This window comes from Festucalex cinctus, chromosome 19 (genome assembly GCF_051991245.1).
Source record: "Festucalex cinctus isolate MCC-2025b chromosome 19, RoL_Fcin_1.0, whole genome shotgun sequence".
Lineage (NCBI taxonomy): Eukaryota > Metazoa > Chordata > Actinopteri > Syngnathiformes > Syngnathidae > Festucalex > Festucalex cinctus.
Window position 1 is genome coordinate 86,339 of NC_135429.1, and position 20,444 is coordinate 106,782.

Sequence of the window (20,444 nt, forward strand, 5' to 3'; positions counted from 1 at the left end):
CTGGGGGGGGGGAAATAAAGAAGGGGTCCTCACTCATTGGTGCTCTGTGTGTGTCTGACAGGAGGCGGAGCTTTGTGAGGTTTGGAGAGAGGCGTGTCGCCGCTCTACAGGTTTGCAGAAGACCAATCGGAACGCTGACAGACGCTGACGTCCTGATGCTGAGCAGTGCTTGTGGTTGCCTAGCAACAGAAGCATCCCTTTGAAGTCAACTCAGAACATGGCGACGCTGGACCACCTGAGCCTGCTGACGCCAGGGTCCGGTGAGACCACAACCGGCGCGGTAGGCCTGACTTGCCGGCACTGACGCCCGTTTGCGCTCATAGGTCGGAGGTCGTGCTCCCCTCCGCGGGGTCCTGTCTCTCATAAACAGCTTTGCTGGAGCCCCGCCCACAGGGGGAAATCAACCAATGGCGGTGTCACCCGCAGGCCAGGAAACGCGCTCGCCATCGGTAGCCCCAGCAGCTCGGAGGAGGACCTTCTGACCGCCGTACTTGAGAACAGCGGCGGCGAGACGGACAGTGAGTGGCTACAAACTTGTGTCTACGCGGCACGCTAGTCATGTGAGAGGCAAAACGTCGGAATGTGAGGATGCCCGCCAGGAAGAGGAAATCAAGCATCACGTGACCATTTGCGTCGCCTCGCTGCGATTGGACCACAAGTCAGCGAGCCGATTACAAGCGCTGATCCGGGATCTTTCCTCTCGGGCCGAGGAGAGCGCGCCACGCCGGGCTCACGGTTCCACTGGGCTTTCCGCGACTCGGCTGAGACGGCGGCCAAGAGGAAGAAGAGGCGGAGGCAGAAGCTGCTGACCACCACAGACCGGAAAAGTCCACGGACACTCCGAGAAGTGAAAGCCTGGGAGCCTGCGAGTGCCCCTGATGACAAACGAAGCATCTCACACTCAATTGGATTAAGAGAGGGCGGGAGGGATTAGCCGGCCGGTGAGCCTGCAGATCACCATGGAGACGCCAGAATAGAAACAACATGGCCGCCGACCTGCCGGTCTTCCGCCATTTGCTGCCATTTAATGGAAGGTCCAAGAAAAATTTCAGGGCCGTCGTAACAACTTCGACCCACTCGAGTTTTGCGCTTTGACCAATCCCGTCGCGGAGGAATGAAGGCAAAAGGGCGGAGCCGTGAGTGCCGGTGCGGATGAAGTCAAGTGACATCATCATGTCACCTTTTTGCCACTTTCACACGTTCTCGTCTTCATGTGTTCATCTCTGAGTGAGTGCGGCATTCTTTCCACTTGACACGATTTTGTTTTCCAGCTTCGGCATTCATGCGTTCATCTTTGAGTGAGTGCGGCATGACATGACATCAGTGATGAGTGTGTGACGTCATGACAAAGTGTCTGACCCTTCACCTTTCCCTTGGTCGCTAGGGGACAACATGGAGCGCAGCCATTGGTGGGAAGGCAGCGAACCCGCCGCCGTGCCCTCGGTAAGTCCCGCCCCCGCCACAAGCTGCTGTTGCTTGTGTCCGTTGCGGCTCGGCGGCCGCTAATTCCGTCTCCCTGCTCTGACCCTTCAGCAACGGGTGTCATGGCAACAGTCCACGGACGGCGAGCGTCTGATTGGCCGAATTTTGCTCAACAAGACCGTGAAGGACGGATCCATTCACGCGGACACGGGCGCTCTGCTGGGACTCAAGGCTTGTCCTCCTCTCCTCATCCTTCTGTCTGTTCCTCACGACATCCCTTCATCCGTCCCCAACCGTCCCTCCTCATCCCTCCGTCCGTTCAAGCCGTTTGACTTTTTGGTGAGAGCGACCTCGTTGGACCTTGCAGGTGGTTGGCGGAAAAATGACGGATTCCGGTCACCTGTGCGCCTTCATCACGAAAGTGAAACGAGGGAGTCTGGCAGACGTTGTGGGACACCTGAGAGCAGGTCTGCCAACATAAACATGTGACCTTGCTACGCTAGAAGCCGGTCTTCAAGCTAAACCAGGATAGCTTGCTTGACAGCCGTCTTCAGGCCAAACGAGGTTGGACCTTTTCTGCGACTTCCCGTAACAGGACATGCTGTTGTGCTGTTGCCATGCTTTTAGGTGACCAGGTTGTGGAGTGGAACGGTCACGTTCTCCAAGGAGCCACCTTCAACGACGTTTACAACATCATCCTGGAGTCCAAGTCGGAGCCGCAAGTGGAGCTGTTGGTATCGCGACCAATCAGGTGAGCCGGCGCTCTTTGAAGTGGGAACACGCCGCCGACGACTGACGTCCGTCACCTGACTGTGAGTTGCTTTCCAGGGCTGCAGACTCCTCCCATCGTCAGCTGGTCTCCAGTGAGTTGACGAGCCAGTCAGATGTTTGATCTTGACTAAAGAGCCAGACGCAGTCAAATGTTTCGTTTCAACAGGTTCCGCTTCCTTTGACTCTCCCATAAGCCCAAACACGATGCAAGGACCGCTCTTGGTAAGTTTCCATGACATGCAGCGCCGTCTTCCGATTGGTCAGTCGGCTGAAAGCAGTTTGTCGTTGCTCTTTCAGACGGGCAGCGAGCACGTTTTGCTTCCCAGACTTCAGGTGAGTGAGACATCTGTGGCGTGGCCTTAACTCTGGGTTTTAGGACTATGCTAAGTTGGAGGTCCACCCCTGGTCACCAATTAGCAGAATCTCCCTACGAAACAACATGTCACAATGTTTCCAATGGCGTCTCCCAACATCTCAAACGGTCATCCATTCGATGAGCCGGCCTGTTCGGGGAAAACGGCGTTCTTGCCAACGCTGGCCTTCGGTCGACAACGTGGCAAAAACTTGAGCAGTCGTCTCTTCCTTATTCATTTAATGCAAGTGTTGAAGCGTGATTACGGCACACCGGCGTTTTCCTCAAAGGTGAAGCTGTGGTACGATCAAGTTGGCCATCAGCTGATGGTCACCATCCTCGGAGCTAAAGAACTTCCTGTTCGAGTGGACGGACGGCCCCGAAACCTTTATGTCGAAATCTACTTACTCCCTGACAGAAGGTGAGAAGGTCACCGGAGCAACGGGATGCCCTCAATGCCATGTGCTCGGCGGTTCAACGAGAATACGCTTCTTTCTTCAGCGGGAAGAGTAAGCGGAGGACAAAGACCGTGAAGAAGTTGGCAGAACCTCGGTGGAACCAGACCTTCATGTACTCCCCGGTCCACGAAGGGGAATTCCGGGAGCGCACGTTGGAGTTGACCGTCTGGGATCAGGCGGGAGTTGCCGAGGATGAGAGTCAGTTCCTCGGCGAGGTGAGAACAGGCCACGTATGGACATCATTTGCCATGCTTACCTTCAGAAGGAAAGTCAATGTCATGGCACCAACAAGTGACGTGAAAGCACCGGAGGTGGCGGAGGACGGTAAAGAAGCACGTGTGGGTGTTGCGCTTGTGCAGGTTGTGATCGGGCTGGAGAAGACCACGCTGATGGACGATCAGCCTCACTGGTTCAAACTTCACAGGAACAACTTTGCCTCTCTGCCGCGAGTCAACACCTCACCGTGCCCTCAGAGGAGAGTACTGCAGCACGGAGCCGCTGCCAGGAGGCTACATTGTGAGTACACCCACGCTCGAAGGGCTGTCGCAGTCACAAGAACACCGATCGAGCTACTCATGTCAAATCACTGCCTATCCTGTAAAAATGGATCTCGAATGGCAGCGAATGGGAATTCTGAGAACCTTCTCAGACCCAACGTGTAGACCAGTGCTGCAAGGCCATGAGATGTTGTCCACTTTCCCTTGGCGCGTCTGCAGGTTTTCATAGGTTCAGCGACGGGGACTTTTCCGATTACGACTGCGAGGACGGCCTCGGCGCGATATCAGGTGACCTCCGAATGCCAGCATGCATCGCCTACACACGACTGACTGTGCATCTCGTGGCGACGCCTCCCTTTTTATCGGCAGACTGCCTGCAGGACGGGCCACACCTCTGCAGCTCGGCCCACTCTCTGGGCGAGCGCGGGCCGTCGTCGTGTCCCGGTTCGCGATGTGACCCGATGCCGGGGAGGTGCGATCCGGTCCCAGCAAGGTGCTCGTCACCAAATCCCAGGTAGACCTGATGACTTGTCACTTAAATTTGCCACGGGGTCTGCAGCGCAAACCCACTTTACCCGCTTTACCGCGACGACGCCGTGCGGCTGCTACGAGGCTCCAAGATCACTCGAGCGCATTCTGATGTCGGACGTCATGGCAGCCTGGACAAGTAAGCAAAATGCTGCTTTCACTCGTGCAAAATATGCAACGTCATCTTCTGCCTCTACAACAATGAGGCCTTCTTAACCGTGAAAGAGGAAATGCAGCTGTCGGCCATCTTGAAGTTGCTCATGTGGAGTAACGTGCTCCATGTGTCCAGGAGGTCATTGAGGAGGAGGAGGAGGTCTGGCGCCATCTCCCTTGATTCCCATGACTGGTACTGCAAACATTCCACAAATGCTCTCTAATGCTAATCGTAATGCTAACGCTAAAAAGAAGGTGCTCTTCATCTCTGTGTGTAGTTACTCTGGAAGATCGTGCAACACTTCTTGGCCCAACGGGAGCGTTGAGGACTTCAGGTGAGTCTGGAATTTTTTTTTCCGGTTTGCCCTGAGGTTCAAACATGCTGCTCCTCTTCTGATTTTCAGCCAGAACTTCATCCCGGACTTACCTTTGGAAGGAGAACCCTTCGACGAGGAGCTGCTAAGGTACCAATGTCCGATTGTCTTGCCACCGGCCGTCCTTCTACTAGGTGAAAAATTGGATGGCTTTGGTTTTGAGCCGAATTTCTAAACGAGATCACGTCCATCCTGAGTGCTGTTGTCCAAGTGACGGCGAGACAAATGCGTCCAACAGTCAGTCTGGTGCCGAGTCATTTTTGCTGTTCCATCTCATTGTGTTCCTCCGCTAGGGTCGGCCGGCATGACGGCTCGTTCCACATGAGTCCCATCGGAAGCCCCGAGTGCACTCACCGAGGACGCCAGTTGCCCTCCGTCCCGCCCAAAGGTGCTCCAGACACACGTAAGACAGGCAGGAGACCCGCCACTCCATCCACACGCCGCTTGCTAACCCGCATCGTGCCACATCCTAGCGTGACACGGAAGCGCCACGTCATATTGCTTTCTTCTTTGTTCTGTGCGCCAATCAGCACAGCGTAGTGTGTCTCGTTCTGCCTTTGCAACTTTGGTCTTCTCTCAATCTGCTGTTGATCAGTTTGGGCCACGGCCACTCAAGGACCAGCAACTGGTGCCGGAGCTCCAGCCGCTCGCCTCTCCCCTACCCCGCTGCAGAGACGGGCTCCTCCCACTGGCAACCATCAGTGCCCTCCACTCATTAGAATACAAGCTCCGCCTCCCACAGGAGCCCCATCCTTCCAGCAACCCATTGAGGCGGCCAACCTCCAAGTCTTGTCCTCTCCTCCTGCTCCAAACGCAGCTCCTCCCCCTCCCCAATCTCATCAAGCTCCACCCCCACCCATCGCAACTTCTCCACCCTCCACTTGTCTTCAAGCTCCACCCACTCCCTTGACAACTCCCGATCAGGATTCTGCCCCCGCCCCCTCCGTGTGTCCTCAAGTTCCACCTCCACCTGCAGAACCTCCAGCAAGCTGTTCTCCAGCTCCGCCGCCTCAGACTCCAGGTGCGTGCTCAAGAACTGTTCTGCGGCGTGTTGACATCACTCGTATGTCATCATCGTATCATGTTATGACGTGTCAGAGGCGGAGAGACGTTCGGCCACGCCCGGAGGCAGCAGGAAAGGTGAGCGATTGCGCAACGCCGTCACGTGAGCTGGCCCTGAAGTCCGCCATGCAACTTGCGCTCCGTCTCTTTTGCTATTTGTCATTGTCATGCTGCGGCGCAGAGGTCACGTGGGAGGACCAGCAGGACAAAGCGACAAACGGTACGTCGCCATCTTTAGCGCCCACCGTCGCAAAACAAAAGCAAACGAGCCGAGCCCAATTCATTCAGAGGCGGCTCATCAAATGTGAGCCGATCTTGACGGAAGTCACGACAGTTACGTTGCAAGGTGGAAGTTAGCATGCTAAAGCCCGAGTTAGCCAATTGTGCGACGACGACGACGACGACTCGAGTCAGCCAAGCTGGAATCTGATCGATGCCAACAGATCGGCCGCGTGCTGCCTGATCAAAAATGCACAGAGCACCTTTGGCTTCTCAATTACTCGACAAGGGCTGCCCGATGTGCCTCGTGCAGAAGAGCATCCACATTTAACGCATTCGCTCCCAAAGACGTGTAAATGCGTTCTATTTTGATTAAATATTACCAGTGTACCAAAGACATATTTATACTTTTATTTTATTATTTTTTTATGCTAGGGCATACAGAAGGCTTTGATGCAGGTGAAGCAATGGTAGTTATTACAAAAACGGCCAGCAGGTGGGCAGCAGAGTATAAGAGATCAACCAGGGCCATGTCGCACCAAGCTGTTGTTTTCTCCAGCTTTGAGAATAATGATTTAACTGAGCTATATTCGAATGCTAATTGCTGCAAGACGGAAACAGATCGATAGAAATGTACTTTTTTTTTTTTTTTTCCCCCTTGATGAATCAAATCAAAATCAATCCAAATCCAGCAAAACAGCAGGGAGCGAAGGGGGTTCGCTTCAGTGAAAATGGCTGAGAGTGAATGAGTGAAGCACAAACGGAAGTTCACATACTTTTTTCTGCAAGTGAATGTGAGAGGGTTGACGCCAGGTTGTCTGAGTGTTGACGTCAGAGCAGGTCACATGACGGAGCTTTCCGTATTCTTGGTCCCGGTGTCTGTGCAGGTGTGACCAAGAATCCGGAAAAGGTGAGCACGCATATCACAGGTGACACCACTGGCAGATGACGCGATGGACTAACGGCGGCGGGCGCGCGCAGATGCGGGACAACCTGTCGTCCAAATCGTCCCTGAGCAACTTGAGCGACGTGTCGGCCGAGTCGCTCGTCCTCGACAACCTCCAGAGCGTCAGGTGACCGCGCTAACGTTTGCGAGCGCAGCCGGCGCGTCCCGTCCACCTTCTCATCGTGTTCTCTCGTTGCCGGATGCAGTCAGGCGGAGGGTTCGGAGGCCCTGTCGGAGGACTCGGGGATTGGGTCGGCAGAGAAGGCCACGCTGCAGACGGAAGGAGGAGATGAGGAGGAGGCCAAGTAAGTTGATGGAGCGACGCCCCGCCCCTTCGAAGGACTGCGTCTGCTGATGACGTGTAAGCATCAATGGGCAATTCAAGCCGGAAAAGGAAAAGTGAGGCAAAATTCTTCCAGCGCAGCTTCCGTCAAGTTATTGCTGCAATGGCCTGCGCAAGTCCTCATTTGGCGCAGGGGGGCAAAGACTTTTTGCCAGCTTTGTCACATTCAGCCTTGAATTTTGACGTGCCGTCCTCCCCCGCAGGGGAGCCGCCGCCGCACCGGCCGCCAAGTCCTCCAGCGTGGGCGGCGACATTTGTTCCCTGAGCCGCAACGACGACGACGACGACGACAAGAAGCGGCGATCCAGTTTGGGCGCCCGCGTGATGGGAATGGTGGGACTGGGAAAAAAGGGCCAAAGCGCCTCGCAACTCAACCCCGAGGGTGAGTCCCGTCGTCGGGCTTAGCGACAGCGAGAAATGGAAATCCGGCAGAAGCGGGACGGGGCCTTTGTCATCCTGAAAGACGCCCGAGCACTGTGAGCGGACCGCTCCTCTTTTCTCCCAACTTCAGAGGAAGAGAAGAAGAAGAAGGTGGTGAGGCTTCCCGTCCAGCGGAGTGTGGAAACCGGACTGGCCGTCGAATTTAAGTCTCGCCTCACCCGACAACCGAGCCGCGATCCTGATGCAGAGGACCCCAAGCCCGGCGCGTACGAGTCCTCCATCCCGGTGGGATCGGATCAGGCGGACTCCTCTCATCCCATCCTGTCTTTTTTCCGTCTTTCAGTTTGATCTTTCCGGGAGTCAAGCTGGCCACAGACAAACACTTCACCGGCTTCCTGGAGGGATTAGGCCCCGCCCAGCTGGCTGGGAGGCAGACGCTGGCCACGCCTTCCATGGGTACCGACCAATCGCAAAAGGTCCTGCGTAACGGCCAAGTCGGGTAACGTCCAACGAATGCCGTTGTGCCGCTCAGGCGACATCCAGATCGGAATGGTCTACAGGAAAGAGCGCCTCGACGTGGAGGTGATCCGGGCCAGGGGGCTTGTGGGTAAACAAGGCAACAAGAACACGCCGGGTAAGTCCCTCGCAGCATGTGAAGGTTCTAGACCGCAGGTCTCAAACTCCGGTCCTCGAGGGCTGCAGTCCTGCATGTTCTCGAGCTTTCTCTCCTCATCAGCAAGGAACCTGATGAATGATCCTCATGATGTGCTTCAGCTGCGTTTGACGAGCGAAACCTGCTGCCCTCCAGGACTGGAGTTTGAGACCTGTGATCTAGATGAGCTCGGTCAACGCCCCTATCCAGCCTGTTTTCCATGAGTGCCTGCTTCAACGCAGCTGAATCCAATGATCGGCAAGCTTTGCAGAAGCCTGCTAACGATCCCGATCACGGATCAGATTTGTGAGTGGGGAGAAACGTGGAAAACGGGCCGGATAGGGGGCTGTGCAGGACCGAGCCTGGGCACCGCGCAGAAAGTCGTCGGTGAATTTGTCGAGACGAGAGCGCGTGGAGTTGCGGCTGGAGTTGTGACAAATTGCTGTGTGCGTCCGTCCCAGCTGCGTACGTGAAGGTCTACCTGATGGATAACGGCAAATGTCTGTTGAAGCGGAGAACTCGCCTGGCTCGGAAAACGCTGGACCCTCTTTATCAACAGCAGCTGCAGTTTGAAGAGAACCCGGAAGGCAAAGTTCTGCAGGTAAGCAAGGCGCCAGCCACACGAGCGCTGCGACATTTGCCACTGGCAAATAACCACGGCTCCAATGCTCAGATCATCGTGTGGGGCGATTACGGCAAGATGGACCACAAATCCTTCATGGGCGCCGCTCAGGTTCTACTGGACGACTTGGACCTGTCCATCATGGTGATTGGCTGGTTCAAACTGTTTCCTGCCACGTCCCTGGTGGACCCCGCCTTGGCCCCACTTACCAATAAAGAAACGGAGGGCAGCGGCGCTCCGTAGAGCAAACTAGCAAGCGCCTCCTCGGCCGCGGAGAGGGAAGGCGCGCAATCCGTCACTCCTCCTGCAAGGTTGGGGAATCCAAGTCCACAAAGTCCAAACCTTGACATACGTTTTGTGGCTTTCTACTCAACAGGCGGAGACGATCTGGTTTACCTGCCGGGTGAGTGGAAGCGCCTGTTGCTCATGTTGCTCATGTGGCCAAAACTCTTTCAGGGTTTGGCCTTTGTGGACCTGGATCCCCCAAGCCTGCTCCCAAGGAGTCGCGTGACCTTGTGCCCACAACTAAAGCATGAGGCCAACTTGGAGAAGAGTCCAGCGAGAGGCTTATTAGCGCGCTAGCTAACGGATAGCAAACGAGTCCTGCTGTCAAATCTCCAAATAAAGATGACAAATGTCTGGCGGCTCGTTTTCATTCTGGTTGGCTTGACTTCACAGGTGACAAAAGCCTTCATTAAGCAGGGTCCCGTTTAGGACATTTGGGGCCGCCCCCGGCAAAGGTTGGCATGGGGCCCTTTGGAATGAGAAGACAACACGCAAAAGGCCACAGGTCCTTTCAATCAACAAGAAAGAAATGAATGGGGCGCTACTGCACATGATGTTGCTGCTTGCATATTTCAAATGCTCCCTGCCAACCTTCGATTGTCTCTTCGGCCCCGCTGAGATAGCTTTGTTTCATTTGGCTTTTTCTTTGACTTTGACTTATACTTTTGCGCAGTAAGGTGGACCAATCCAATGTCGTGGGAACTGGAGGGGGGGGGCAAGAAACATACGCTCTGCATGCTTTGAATGCCTCCAGACGTTCGTCTCTCTGATGCATGTCTCGCTTTTATTTGGAGGCTGGAAAATGAAATGGCACAAGAAGAATTGGATGTCGTACTGCCGGTCGCTCAAATATGGGGACAAGGTTTTTTTCAAGGAATTGCTTCATTTTTGCATAGCTTTTTTTTTTTTTTTAAAGTGGCCACTGAATCTGAAATAAAAATCAAATTGAATCAACAGCCCGGAATTCATTCCTTCCTGGTTTCTCCTACGCCTTCTCTGCCTTTGAGCTCAACCTTTTTTAGCGGCGCTCTTTGAATCTTTTTGCTTTTCACCGCGTCTGACTGGGTCGGCCCATTTGCCGCCACCGCAAGCCACTTTCGCTTTCCTCTTCATCAAGAAATGCAAAGAAGTGAGCCGTTTCAAAGTTTAATGACTGCGTTTGAAATATCAAAGGAGAAAACATCAAACAATCATGCAGCTGAGAGAACACCACAATTCCAACAACGCCAACAATAAATAGGCCAGGTACCAAAAGTGGGAACACTAAATAAAATACTGACGGGTCATTAGCAGAACGTCAAGGATCCGTTTTCATTCGCTTCACGGTTCAAATTGTGGGAGTTGCACACAAACGCATCCAGCATCAAAAGTGTCCCAGGAGAACAACACCATTGGTCCCGCTTCCAGAGGGGGAGGAGCCATCAACACGAGGAAGCGGGTCCCGTTCGCCGCTAGCGACGTTAGCGTGCTTAGCGACGGCCCGACTGCAGTCCCCAACATTAGCACTTTAGCCCGTTAGCATAGTTGAAGCAGCTCGTCGTCGCTGCTCTCCGTCTTGCCCGCCACCTCCAGACACGTGTCGGGAACGTGAGCCGTGTGAACCTTGCCGCAGTGTTCGCAAGGTCCGCCCCTGCCCGCCCTCGCGCCCTGACGCCGCGGCGGGTCCGGGAGCGGCCGGCCGACGTCGCCGAGCGACGAGGACGAGGACGACTCCGGGTCCGGGATCAAAAGCTCAACGTCTTCGTCTTGGTCCGCGCTACCTCGCCGCTCGCTGGACTCGGCCCCGCCCCTTCCCGGATCAAGCTGGCGGAGGGGACTGTGACGGGTCCAAGTCTGGTTCTGCTGGATGCCACCGCTTGGCAGAAGGTTCCTGGCCAGGCGCTGCAGATTGTGGCTCAGACGGTGCAGGGCAGAGGCGCGCGGGGCTCGGAGCTGGGACGGCTCGCCGGGACGTCCCCCGTCCGGATTGGCCGTTGCCACGGTGACCAAGCCGGCCACGGCCTCGTTTCGGGGCCGGCCGAGTCCGGGCGGCGGGTTTGCGGCGGCGGCGGCGGAGGCCGTCGACGACACGGCGGCCTCCACCGAAGTGGCGGGCGGAGTCTTTTGGGGCAGGCCGCCCACCGCCCCGACGCCGCGCTCCCTCCCCCTCTCGCTTTCCGTATCCGTGTCGTCCGAGTCCGGGGACAGCGGGTCCGACGCGGAACCGGCGCTGCCGCCGCTGTCCTCCAAGTCGGAGGAGACCAGCGGCAAAGAGCCCGACTGGCGAGAATGCGAGAAGCTGAAGAGGCTGCGCCACAGGTTGCCGCGGCGACCGGTGGAAGGGAGGCGGAGCGAGGTGAAGCCCAGTTGAGAACGCACCGCCAAACGCAGGTTCTCCAGAACCGATGCCTGAGGGCGGAAAGCCACAACAAGTCATCGTCACGTCACGACAGGACAGGACAGGACACGTCATCGTCACAACACGACACGACACGACTGGACAAGTCACCATCACGACACGACACGACACGACACGTCACGACACGACACGGCACGACACGGCACGTCACGACACGTCACGACACGACACGGCACGTCACGACACGACACGACACGACACGACACGACACGACAGGACACGACAGGACAGGACACGTCACGTCATTGTCACGTCACGTCACGACACGACAGGACACGTCATCGTCACGTCACGCCACGCCACGACACGACACGCCACGCCACGACACGCCACGCCACGACACGACACGACACGACACGACACGACACGACACGACACGGCACATTTGAGCCAAAACACGTGAGCGAGCGGGTATCACGCCTGGTGATCAACCCCCCCCGAGTCCAAGCCCTCGGGCGGGTGCACGCACGCACGCACGCACGCACGCCGGTCATTCATCCTTACCTGGCTGCCGGAGCATACGGGGAAATCCTCCACGGGCGGAATCAAACCCTGAGCAATCAGCTGGCCGTAGGAGGGCGGGGCTTCCCTCCTCAGTAGCTCCGCCTCCACCCTGGACAAGTGCGTCTCGAAGGACCTGCGGCAAGCGGAGGCCGGGAGTGAGCGCCCAGCGCCCAGCGGCCGGCACGTGCCGGCGTTTGCTCACCTGCGTTCAAACATGCGCAGCGAGTAGAGCTTGCAGGTGCAGCCCAGCGCGATGACCAGCAGCAGTCCGCACACCAGGCTGCCGATGACGGCCGCCGTGATCACCCGGGTGGGAACCACCACCGGGCAGCTCTCCTCGTCGCTGCCGTCGCCGCAGTCGTCCTGGGCGTCGCACACCCACGACTCAAACACGCAGCGGTTGTTCTGCGCACACAAGCGGACGCCGGCCACGTTGGCGCAAGTCGTGCCAAGGAGTCGCGCCAAACTCAGTTTTCATGGCAACGTCAAACGGAGCCCGTCTCGGGACGGATGAATGTCTTCCGCAAGTCAAAGAGCGCCGACGAGTCTTCTTCTTCGCCCGAAGACTCGCCTCCATTTCCCCACCACGCTTATGAGGCGCTCCCCCTAGTGGCCCGCCAAGTCATTGCTCGAGAAGCCATCAAGGGCGGAGCCTCGGTTCTCGTGGCTACAAATGTCGCGTAGGCCCAAGTAAAGTACGGCGAGATGGATCTACGGCGGCTGACCTTGCAGTGGAAGTTGCCGGGCTGACAGAACAAGCAGTTCTTCTCGTCGGATCCGTTGGGGCAGCGGTTCTGGTAGTTGCAGCGGTCCGAGCGCGGGTAGCAGGCGCCGTTGCGGGAGCACGGGAACTCGTCGGCCTGGCACGCCGAGCAGTTGGACTCGTCGCGGCCGTTGGCGCAGTGCCAGTAGCCGTCGCAGCGCTGCTGCTCCGCGTAGCAGCCCCAGCCGGCCCCGCACGGGAGCTCCCACGGCAGGCAGAAGCCCTCCACCTGAGGACCGCGGCAAACGGGCGCCATCAACGCGATCGGCGGGCGGGGCGGCCGCTCTACCAACCTGGTAGGTGACGTTGAAGCCTCTGGCGGCGTTGATCTTGTCGGCGTAGAAATGGACGCGCAGGCGACCGGACGACGACAGCACGGCCAGCGGCGCCCGCGAGTCGAAGGCCGTCAGGACCCGCAGGAGGCGGCCGGGGTTCTCCTCCAGACCGTCGTACACCTTCACGTAGTCGCCGTAGCCCGTTCCGTCCAGCTTGAAGTCGGCGAAGCGCAGGATGACCTGCGGCGCAAGCGACGGCCGTTGGAGCCGGACGGATGCCAGCCAGGTGCGGGAGCCGGACGGATGCCAGCCAGGTGCGGTCGGTCGGTACCTTCCTGTGGTCTCCGGTGTCGATGAGCCAGGTGCAGTTGCTCCCCGGAGGGTAAAAGTCCGGATAGTTTGGAGAGCTGAAGGAGCCGTAGAAGTTGCGCAAGCGTTCGCCGCAGGTCGGGACTTCGCAGTCGATCTCGTCGCCCAGATCCTGAAACCGGCGGGAGGTCAAGGGTCAAGGGTCAAGCTTAACTTATTGGCTGGCAGCCATTTTGACAGAAGCAATCCCCTTCACTCCCGGATTTTTGGGGTTTGTTTGTTTGTTTTTTACTGGATTTGGACTGACTTTGCAAGGCCCACAGAATATTGTGTTCTTTTGATATTAAAAACATATAAAAATACCTACCAAAAGATGAAAGTCTCTTCTTTCATCAGAAAAAAAAAAAAAAAAAGTATATTTCTATCTGATTGAGTTTTGTAGTAATTAGCATGAGAATAAAGCTAAGTTTCACCAAATCGAATTAGAATTGTGAGTAGTTTTTTCAACATGGCCCTGGTTGATCTCTTCAACTCTGCTGCCATCTGTTGGCCATTTGTGTAATAGCGACCATTGCTGTCAGCGTTCTCTTCAGTTGAGAGGCTGCATCAAAGCGCTAGCATAAAAAAAAATACTAATAAAACGTGTAACTACGTCTTTGGGACACCTGAAACATTTCAAATGGAACGCATTGATACGTTTTTGGGAGCACACGAGTCGACTGAAGTGGAAATTGGGCTTCCCTTGCTAGCCGAGGATCCGAACTCTGGAGACGGAAGGTAGCCAAATCTGACCTGGCAGTCGATGGATCCGTCGCAGCGCAGGCTGTGCGGCAAGCAGGTGTAGACGCGCGTGTAGCGCGACAAGCACGGGAACTGGTCCAGGCCGCAGGGCCGGAAGGAGAAAGGCGAGTCGGCGGCGCAGCGGCGCTCGTCCGAGTCGTCGCCGCACTCGTCCATGGCGTTGCAGCGCCACCAGTCCGGGATGCACTTGCCGTTGGAGCAGTGGAACTGGTCGGCGTCGCAGCTGGACGCGTCCGGCTTGCCTGGCGACGCACGCGCGGCAAACGTCAAACGTCAAACGGAGCGACGGGCCCGTCGCCGACCGCACCTGGCAAAACATCTGGATGCTCCGATTCTGCTCTTTGCATTAATTGAGGACCAACTTGCGCTCATCATCAAACACTGACAACAAATTGTCAACATTGCCAATTCAAACACAAAAGTGCCACAAAAACATCATCTGGATCCAAACGGAGGCTTTTTTTTGCGACTATAAATAGTATCATTTGACTGTAACATTGCTGCAAGCCAATGACCTGTATATATGCCTGGATATCTGTCCAAGTCACAGGGCGGCCATCTTGCACCAGCAGACTACTGTCTCAACTCGATGGCACTTAGTACAAGTGGCAGAGGCCTGTGCCGGTGCGCTTAGTATTCCAAGTAAAAATGGCGGGTAGGCGGCGCTTTTTCTCGAAGCTCACCTGTGACGTAGGACAGGCGGAATCCTTTTGCCGTGAGCGCGTCGTCCGAGCGGAAGCGGATCCAGACGCGCTCCTGCGACGAGACGTAGGGAGCCGGCAGCGAGGAGCCGCACACTCGCAGGCCGTCCAGGTTCTTGTAGCTGCTGATGGACAGCCAGTCGGACGAGCAGCGATGCGACCCCTGCAGCTCAAAGTCCTGAAAGCTGCACGCCAGCCAGCCGTGAAAACGTTGGCGCCAGCCAGCGTCATGGGCGACGTACCTGATGGTGACCCTGTCTCCGGGTCGGCCTCGGATGTTCCAGCTGCAGTTGAGGCGGGCCGGGTACCGGAGGGGCCAACCGGGACTGGCGACGACCCCGCTGGACGCCCGCAGGAGCTCCGACGAGTCGCCGCACGCTGAAAAGTGACACCGGGTGAGGACGGCTTCCGGTAAGCGCGTTTGGCGCTGAGCGCAACGCTCACCGTTGGAAAGCCCGGACACCACAACGTTTTGGTTCCTCTGAGAAGCCGCCACGCATCCTGCACAAACAAATGCGAGCAGCTGAGATGCCAAATGTGCTCATTTGCCAAGTTGCCACGAAGGTCAACGTTGCTCCCATAGGATGCCAAGTGTTTTCTACTATTGTCAAAAACAATGAAATACATAAAATGGCGCAAGCGTTGGCTTGACGTGAACTCACCTGCTAGGAGAAGCAAGAAGACACCTGGGAAGGTCATGTCCATGACGACGTTTCCAAGGTCAAAAAATAAAATGAGCACAATGAGCTCAGCAGCAGTCGATGGTGATGCTCGCGAAGCTAAGCTAAGCTAGGCTAGGCTAGGCTAGGCTAAAATAAGCTAAGCTAAGCTAAGCTAAGGTGGAAACAAAGGGGCTCGACTTGGCTCGCTCACTTTTGCTAGCCCGACTTAGCTGGACGCGCCATCATTTCTGTCGTTCGACAGTTTGGTCTACAAACGGGACATTATTGTGCTGTCCGGCCTACGGCGAGTGACGAGCCACCTTCCCGTGCTAACGTTGCCTGCCTGGCTGGCTGGCTGCCGGCGACGACGCTTGTTCACAAAAGCTTACCGAGGCCGATTAGCATCGCATGCTAACGCGGCTAAGCATTCGCTCGTCCACGACAACGTTGACGCTGCTGCCCAACATGACGGGCGCACTTTTCTGTTCGGAACACGACGAGCGTCCTTTGTGACCACGACATCCGCTCGCAGACGCGCTTTTTGTTGCCGGCAACCGCTGTTTGTTTGACCACAAACGAGACACGCCTCCCCTGTGACGTCACAGTACGAATACGGACGCGACAGGAAAACACGAAAAACTAAAACAAAATAAAAAATAAAATATAAAACAAAGTATCTTTATTGAATCCTCCTATTTTTTTATTCGACATAATCGATCTCAAATACAAACAAAATAAGCACCACATCATGTTACACACAAGTCAATGACAGAAAGCTTCAAGAAATATACCCTTCATAAAAACATACACAAATGAACAAACAAAGCACAAGGGGTGTTGTTACAAATTTCCAAAAAACAAAAGGATCCCATCAATTTGTAAAGAAATAAAATGACTTTTAAAAAATGACTTGATTTGGGAAAAACAAAACAAGCTAAAACTACAAAACCGCCACCATTTTTGTAGGCACAAGCCATACACGCGACACCTACGGCGATCGACAGCGCCCCCTGCTGTCGCTGGTGGCTTGATAAACTCATTCGTTCCATTGGCGCCAGTCTTCGCCTGGATGGACGCAAAGAGCAAACATGTCTGACGACAGGCAAGAAGGTAAAGGTCGCATTATCTTTTATGAGCCATTCAAATTCGTTGGCTGGGGTTATTTCACAAAAAGACAGTTGAAAGAATGCATCATTAAGTCAACAGTCCAATGTGGAATAAAACCAAAAACAGAAGATTTTTTTTTTGAAGACTGCTTTTCCAAAGGTATAGCGAAAGAAAGTATTTTTACAACATGATGTTTTTTTTGTGAGAAATTTCAGATCCAGTGTATGAAGAAAAAAATACAAGCAAATTGTTAAAGCTATACATCATCTCAACAAGATATGTATTACTCAAAATAAAGCCCTCATTTGAAAAGATTCTGGATCGGAGGCAGAAATGCCAGGATGTTGGCAATTATCCATAACAAAAAAAGAAAGGGAGAATTGATTCTTTTAGCTGGTTTTAACAAAATAAAAGAAATCCTATTTTGAATTGACGTGACTTCATCTTCTCGATGACACATTTTATTTTGGAAAATGTCATATCAAGCGTATGAAAGCACATTGAGCAAGACACACAAACATGCTACGTCGGCGGTGGTGCTGGCAACTGTTGCGCGTAGCGCCGCAGGAATCGCTCCAAAGTAAAAACCTGTCCCCATCCGCGGGTGGGCTCCATGCAGATGAAGTCATCCAGGTTCATGTGGGAATCTGCGGAAAGGAGAAGGTGACGTCAATCAGAGGTCACGGAGAGGTCGCCGGCTCGACAAGTCAACTTTGACCTGCGGTGGAGATTGGAGGGTAGGGCGGCGGGGGCATCTTCCAGGACCCGTCGCCATTCTTCATGTGTGTGCGGTCCGAGGCGAAGTTCCACAGGAAGCAGTCGGCGGGCACCACGCGCAACTTCCTGTGTGATGTTGACAGTGTTGTCAAGCCAAAAGTCCAAAGCGGGACTTTCCACTGCTGCAACTTTTGACACTACCAATTTGCTCTTTGGAATATTCCAAAATTGGGAGTTCGGGCATGTGGGCAAGGAGAGCCGCCCATGCAGTGGCCCGTGCGGTTTCAGTCATTGACAAAGCACACAAAAGCAACATGAAAACGTGGAAAGACACGAAGCAGTGTCGCACGCTAACCGAACCGCGGCAACAAAGTGCCACTGGTGACGTCACTCGCTCGGCCACGCCCCTCAACTGCGGCTTCATTCTGCTTTCAAAGCGCTTCGAGTCCAAAGGGGACGTTCGAAACAGGAAGAGATGCAAGTCAAGTGTGGGCGTGGCTACCTGTGGTAGGCGGGCTGGAGGCCGCGCTCGCTGCGCAGGGCGCGGGCGGCGTAAAGCTGCAGGCCGCAGGGGAACGGCAGCAGCGAGTCCAGGTCGTAGATGGCGGCCTCGCGACCCGGCCGCGCGTGAAGCAGGAGCACGTGATAATCCTGCACGGGCAACGCGCCGGTTACACGTCGCGCCGTGTCATCGCCAAGCGACGAAGGACGCCAAGCGGCCGCCCACCTACCCAAATGACGGGCTGCTCGCCGCGCGCCGACTTCTGCTTCCACAAAGGCACCTGAAGCGCATTTCCAACGGCCACGTGAGACAATCGTCGTCGTTATCATCATCTCACTCACCGTTCTGTTGTCGTTGGAGATGAACACCACCAAGAGTTCTTGGAGAGGCGCGCGCTGCTCTCTGCGGACCAACTCGCAAAGTTGCCACACATTTTCTTCACTGCAAACACACCACAGAAGAAGAAGAAGAAGAAGCAGCAATTTGTTGACATTTGTTTCCAGGCAACATCATGTCGAGCCTCGTCATTTTGCTGTACTGCAGTCGTCGCACGTCTCAATCAAATGCTATGAAAACATAAATCTCACACTGAGCCGTCATATCATACAACAAATATGTGTCACAAATGGCGAAGAACATTCAAACAAGCCATTGCGTTGGTTGTCGTTGTTTACCAGTAACAGCTGCTGTAAGCGCATTCTTCCCGCCGTGGCGTGATTCTGCCCTCCGCCGTCATTTTACAACGCCAACACAAGTGAGCGTCTGTTCTGTGTGCTCAGTTTGATTTGGATGTTTGCTGATTTTGGAAATAATAAAGGCATTAAAGAAAAACAAGTGAGTGACTTCCTCTTCCGCCACATGAATGTCACTTCCTCGCTGCGAGGTGAAAAGTGAAGCCGCCGGCGGCCATCTTACGTTGTCACTCACTCGGCCTGCCTAACTTGAATCGCCACATTGATTTCTCGACGGAGTTTTCACCTTTTTTTCTGCCGCTGCGGCGAAAATGCCAAACATGTATGAAATATGCTTGTAGCGATACGTCTGCTGGAAGTGCTACATGTAGGCGACATTTCATCGCGAAGTAAACGACTTTTAATTTTCTCTTATAGGGAATTATCTCCGGGAGCGACTCACTGTCCCTAAAAAGCAAAAAGGTGTTTTCAGTGGCTTCTTAAGATGGCTGCCTTCTGGCTTCAGCTGCGAGGATCCTGTTACTGTTATTTCCGCGTCTAAATCGCACCCGACCAGCTTTCAACTTAAAAGTACTCACCCATGCCACAAATGCACGTCTGTATTACTCTAAATGTGGATAACATTTCAAGTGTAATTATGAATAAGAAGACCTTTTCTCTCGAGGAAGTACAAGCGGCGATAAAGCTTTTAATTTGAAGAGTTACCTGGCGGAAATACCTTTTTTAAACAATTCTTTAACAATCTGTGAATGTGAACGGCATACGTATACATTGTGTACACGGGCCGTGTACCGAAAGTCCGTTTGACTTTCTAAAACGAAAATAAGAAATAGCATGAGACACAAATCGATAGAATTTGTTTTGCGTTCCCGAAAATTTGAACGGCAGCATTTCTCAAACTGTCCAGGAGATGGCGACAGAGTTGCGTCTGACGATGAGTAGTGTTCTGTCATGATACGAGAACGTCCTAAATTCCCCAAAAATCAAGTGGAAAAAAAATAAAAAAAAATAAAAATAAAAAGTGTTGGTACCCCTCCCTTAGAGAAAGTCTACTTTAAAAGTAGGAATAGATAAACCTAATGAAAATTAATTAATGAAAATCCGACATTGCTTTTGAGTTGTGGTGTCAATCACAATTATCAATCTGGCTTGTGAGGCGACTGAGATACGGTTATTTATTTATTTATTTATTTAATTTATGTATTTATTTAATTTATTTCACGTCGTCTCGGGGTACTTACCAAGAACGGAAAAAAATGGTTTCAGCCAATTTTGGCTATTTCACCAAAGCACATTCGCCACTTTGAGAGTCGACACAAGCCCGTGCTCGCTGTGGAAGTCACAGGGCGGCCATCTTGTTACCTCGCCAGCAGACTAAAGCGGTCGACGTGAAGATGAGACAGCTCGCTACAATATATGGACTTAAGGCAAGTTGTAAAATGTCGGAAGTCCTCTTGTTTAATACATTTAAATCAGCATAAATCATGCTGTTTCGACGAAATCAAACGTTTCGGATTGTATGGCAAGATGCGTTTCTTGGGAGAAGCAATATGGCGGCCTCGCGACTTCCAAAGTGGATATCCAGTCTTAACATATTCAGATCAGCGATACCGGGAAACGAGCTCGTTTTTCGACTTGTCTCGTGCTTTATATATCTATCTATCTTATTTTGGATATTATCTTTTCAAACATATTAAAAATAGAAAATGCACTGTCAAGAAGTTGTCTCAAACCGAAAGAATCAAAAGAAGCAAGCGAGTCTCTTGTTAATGAAAGATTGACTTCTTCTTATTTAGTAGCTCGGCCGGTTCGCAACATTTATGTCTTCTCATCTTCTTCCATTTTGAGATCTTGCTCATTCCAAGTATTTGATTTCAGATTTGACTCCAAAGGAGGAAATGGATGTGACAGAGGTTGTTTTGAGTCGACATTTTGTTCACAATTAGCA

General features: G+C 53.8%; 3 protein-coding genes across 13 annotated transcripts in view; 1 reads left to right on the top strand and 2 right to left on the bottom strand.

Moving 5' to 3' along the window:
• Positions 1-9,419, top strand: part of LOC144006976 (regulating synaptic membrane exocytosis protein 2-like) — a 9,965-nt gene extending 546 nt beyond the window's left edge. For 2 of the 11 annotated variants that reach the window (XM_077506154.1, XM_077506155.1), the window contains exons 2-32: positions 62-260; positions 324-518; positions 1,385-1,443; positions 1,534-1,653; positions 1,790-1,889; positions 2,050-2,173; positions 2,251-2,285; positions 2,360-2,415; positions 2,491-2,526; positions 2,836-2,966; positions 3,047-3,218; positions 3,363-3,519; positions 3,720-3,788; positions 3,870-3,993; positions 4,060-4,167; positions 4,318-4,374; positions 4,460-4,516; positions 4,586-4,645; positions 4,849-4,958; positions 5,151-5,576; positions 5,654-5,695; positions 5,799-5,837; positions 6,724-6,746; positions 6,818-6,909; positions 6,989-7,087; positions 7,329-7,507; positions 7,637-7,772; positions 7,850-7,962; positions 8,039-8,140; positions 8,620-8,759; positions 8,832-9,419. In XM_077506154.1, coding sequence (XP_077362280.1) covers positions 218-260; positions 324-518; positions 1,385-1,443; positions 1,534-1,653; positions 1,790-1,889; positions 2,050-2,173; positions 2,251-2,285; positions 2,360-2,415; positions 2,491-2,526; positions 2,836-2,966; positions 3,047-3,218; positions 3,363-3,519; positions 3,720-3,788; positions 3,870-3,993; positions 4,060-4,167; positions 4,318-4,374; positions 4,460-4,516; positions 4,586-4,645; positions 4,849-4,958; positions 5,151-5,576; positions 5,654-5,695; positions 5,799-5,837; positions 6,724-6,746; positions 6,818-6,909; positions 6,989-7,087; positions 7,329-7,507; positions 7,637-7,772; positions 7,850-7,962; positions 8,039-8,140; positions 8,620-8,759; positions 8,832-9,023 — 3,396 coding nt within the window. In that variant the 5' untranslated portion in view covers positions 62-217 and the 3' untranslated portion in view covers positions 9,024-9,419. The other 9 variants (XR_013280009.1, XM_077506157.1, XM_077506159.1 and 6 more) reach the window with 9 other exon arrangements.
• Positions 9,420-10,195: 776 nt separating this feature from the next.
• Positions 10,196-16,091, bottom strand: lrp12 (low density lipoprotein receptor-related protein 12). Its single transcript, XM_077506165.1, has 11 exons — positions 15,479-16,091; positions 15,261-15,317; positions 15,059-15,194; positions 14,799-15,001; positions 14,107-14,357; positions 13,337-13,486; positions 13,024-13,245; positions 12,693-12,959; positions 12,170-12,372; positions 11,968-12,100; positions 10,196-11,453 (listed from the first exon to the last, which is right to left on the bottom strand). The coding sequence occupies exons 1-11, from the start codon at positions 15,519-15,521 to the stop codon at positions 10,581-10,583; spliced, it is 2,538 nt and encodes an 845-aa protein (XP_077362291.1). The 5' UTR covers positions 15,522-16,091; the 3' UTR covers positions 10,196-10,580.
• A 63-nt stretch (positions 16,092-16,154) lies between these two features.
• Positions 16,155-18,916, bottom strand: ntaq1 (N-terminal glutamine amidase 1). The gene is made up of 6 exons (XM_077508168.1): positions 18,479-18,916; positions 18,146-18,245; positions 18,034-18,084; positions 17,805-17,953; positions 17,304-17,428; positions 16,155-17,232 (listed from the first exon to the last, which is right to left on the bottom strand). The coding sequence occupies exons 1-6, from the start codon at positions 18,538-18,540 to the stop codon at positions 17,108-17,110; spliced, it is 612 nt and encodes a 203-aa protein (XP_077364294.1). The 5' UTR covers positions 18,541-18,916; the 3' UTR covers positions 16,155-17,107.
• Between the last annotated feature and the right edge of the window lie 1,528 nt (positions 18,917-20,444).

What these genes read in the sequence shown, in the direction of transcription:
- ntaq1 (XM_077508168.1), bottom strand. Translation starts at nt 18,540, where the DNA reads ATGACGGCGGAGGGCAGAATCACGCCACGGCGGGAAGAATGCGCTTAC. An exon ending in TCTCCAACGACAACAGAACG is followed by an intron (nt 18,085 to 18,145) that starts GTGAGTGAGATG and finishes AATGCGCTTCAG; the next exon opens with GTGCCTTTGTGGAAGCAGAA. An exon ending in CCCTCCAATCTCCACCGCAG is followed by an intron (nt 17,233 to 17,303) that starts GTCAAAGTTGAC and finishes TCCTTTCCGCAG; the next exon opens with ATTCCCACATGAACCTGGAT.
- lrp12 (XM_077506165.1), bottom strand. Translation starts at nt 15,521, where the DNA reads ATGGACATGACCTTCCCAGGTGTCTTCTTGCTTCTCCTAGCAG. An exon ending in CCGGCAACTTCCACTGCAAG is followed by an intron (nt 12,373 to 12,692) that starts GTCAGCCGCCGT and finishes TTGTGTGCGCAG; the next exon opens with AACAACCGCTGCGTGTTTGA. An exon ending in CCGTATGCTCCGGCAGCCAG is followed by an intron (nt 11,454 to 11,967) that starts GTAAGGATGAAT and finishes TTCCGCCCTCAG; the next exon opens with GCATCGGTTCTGGAGAACCT.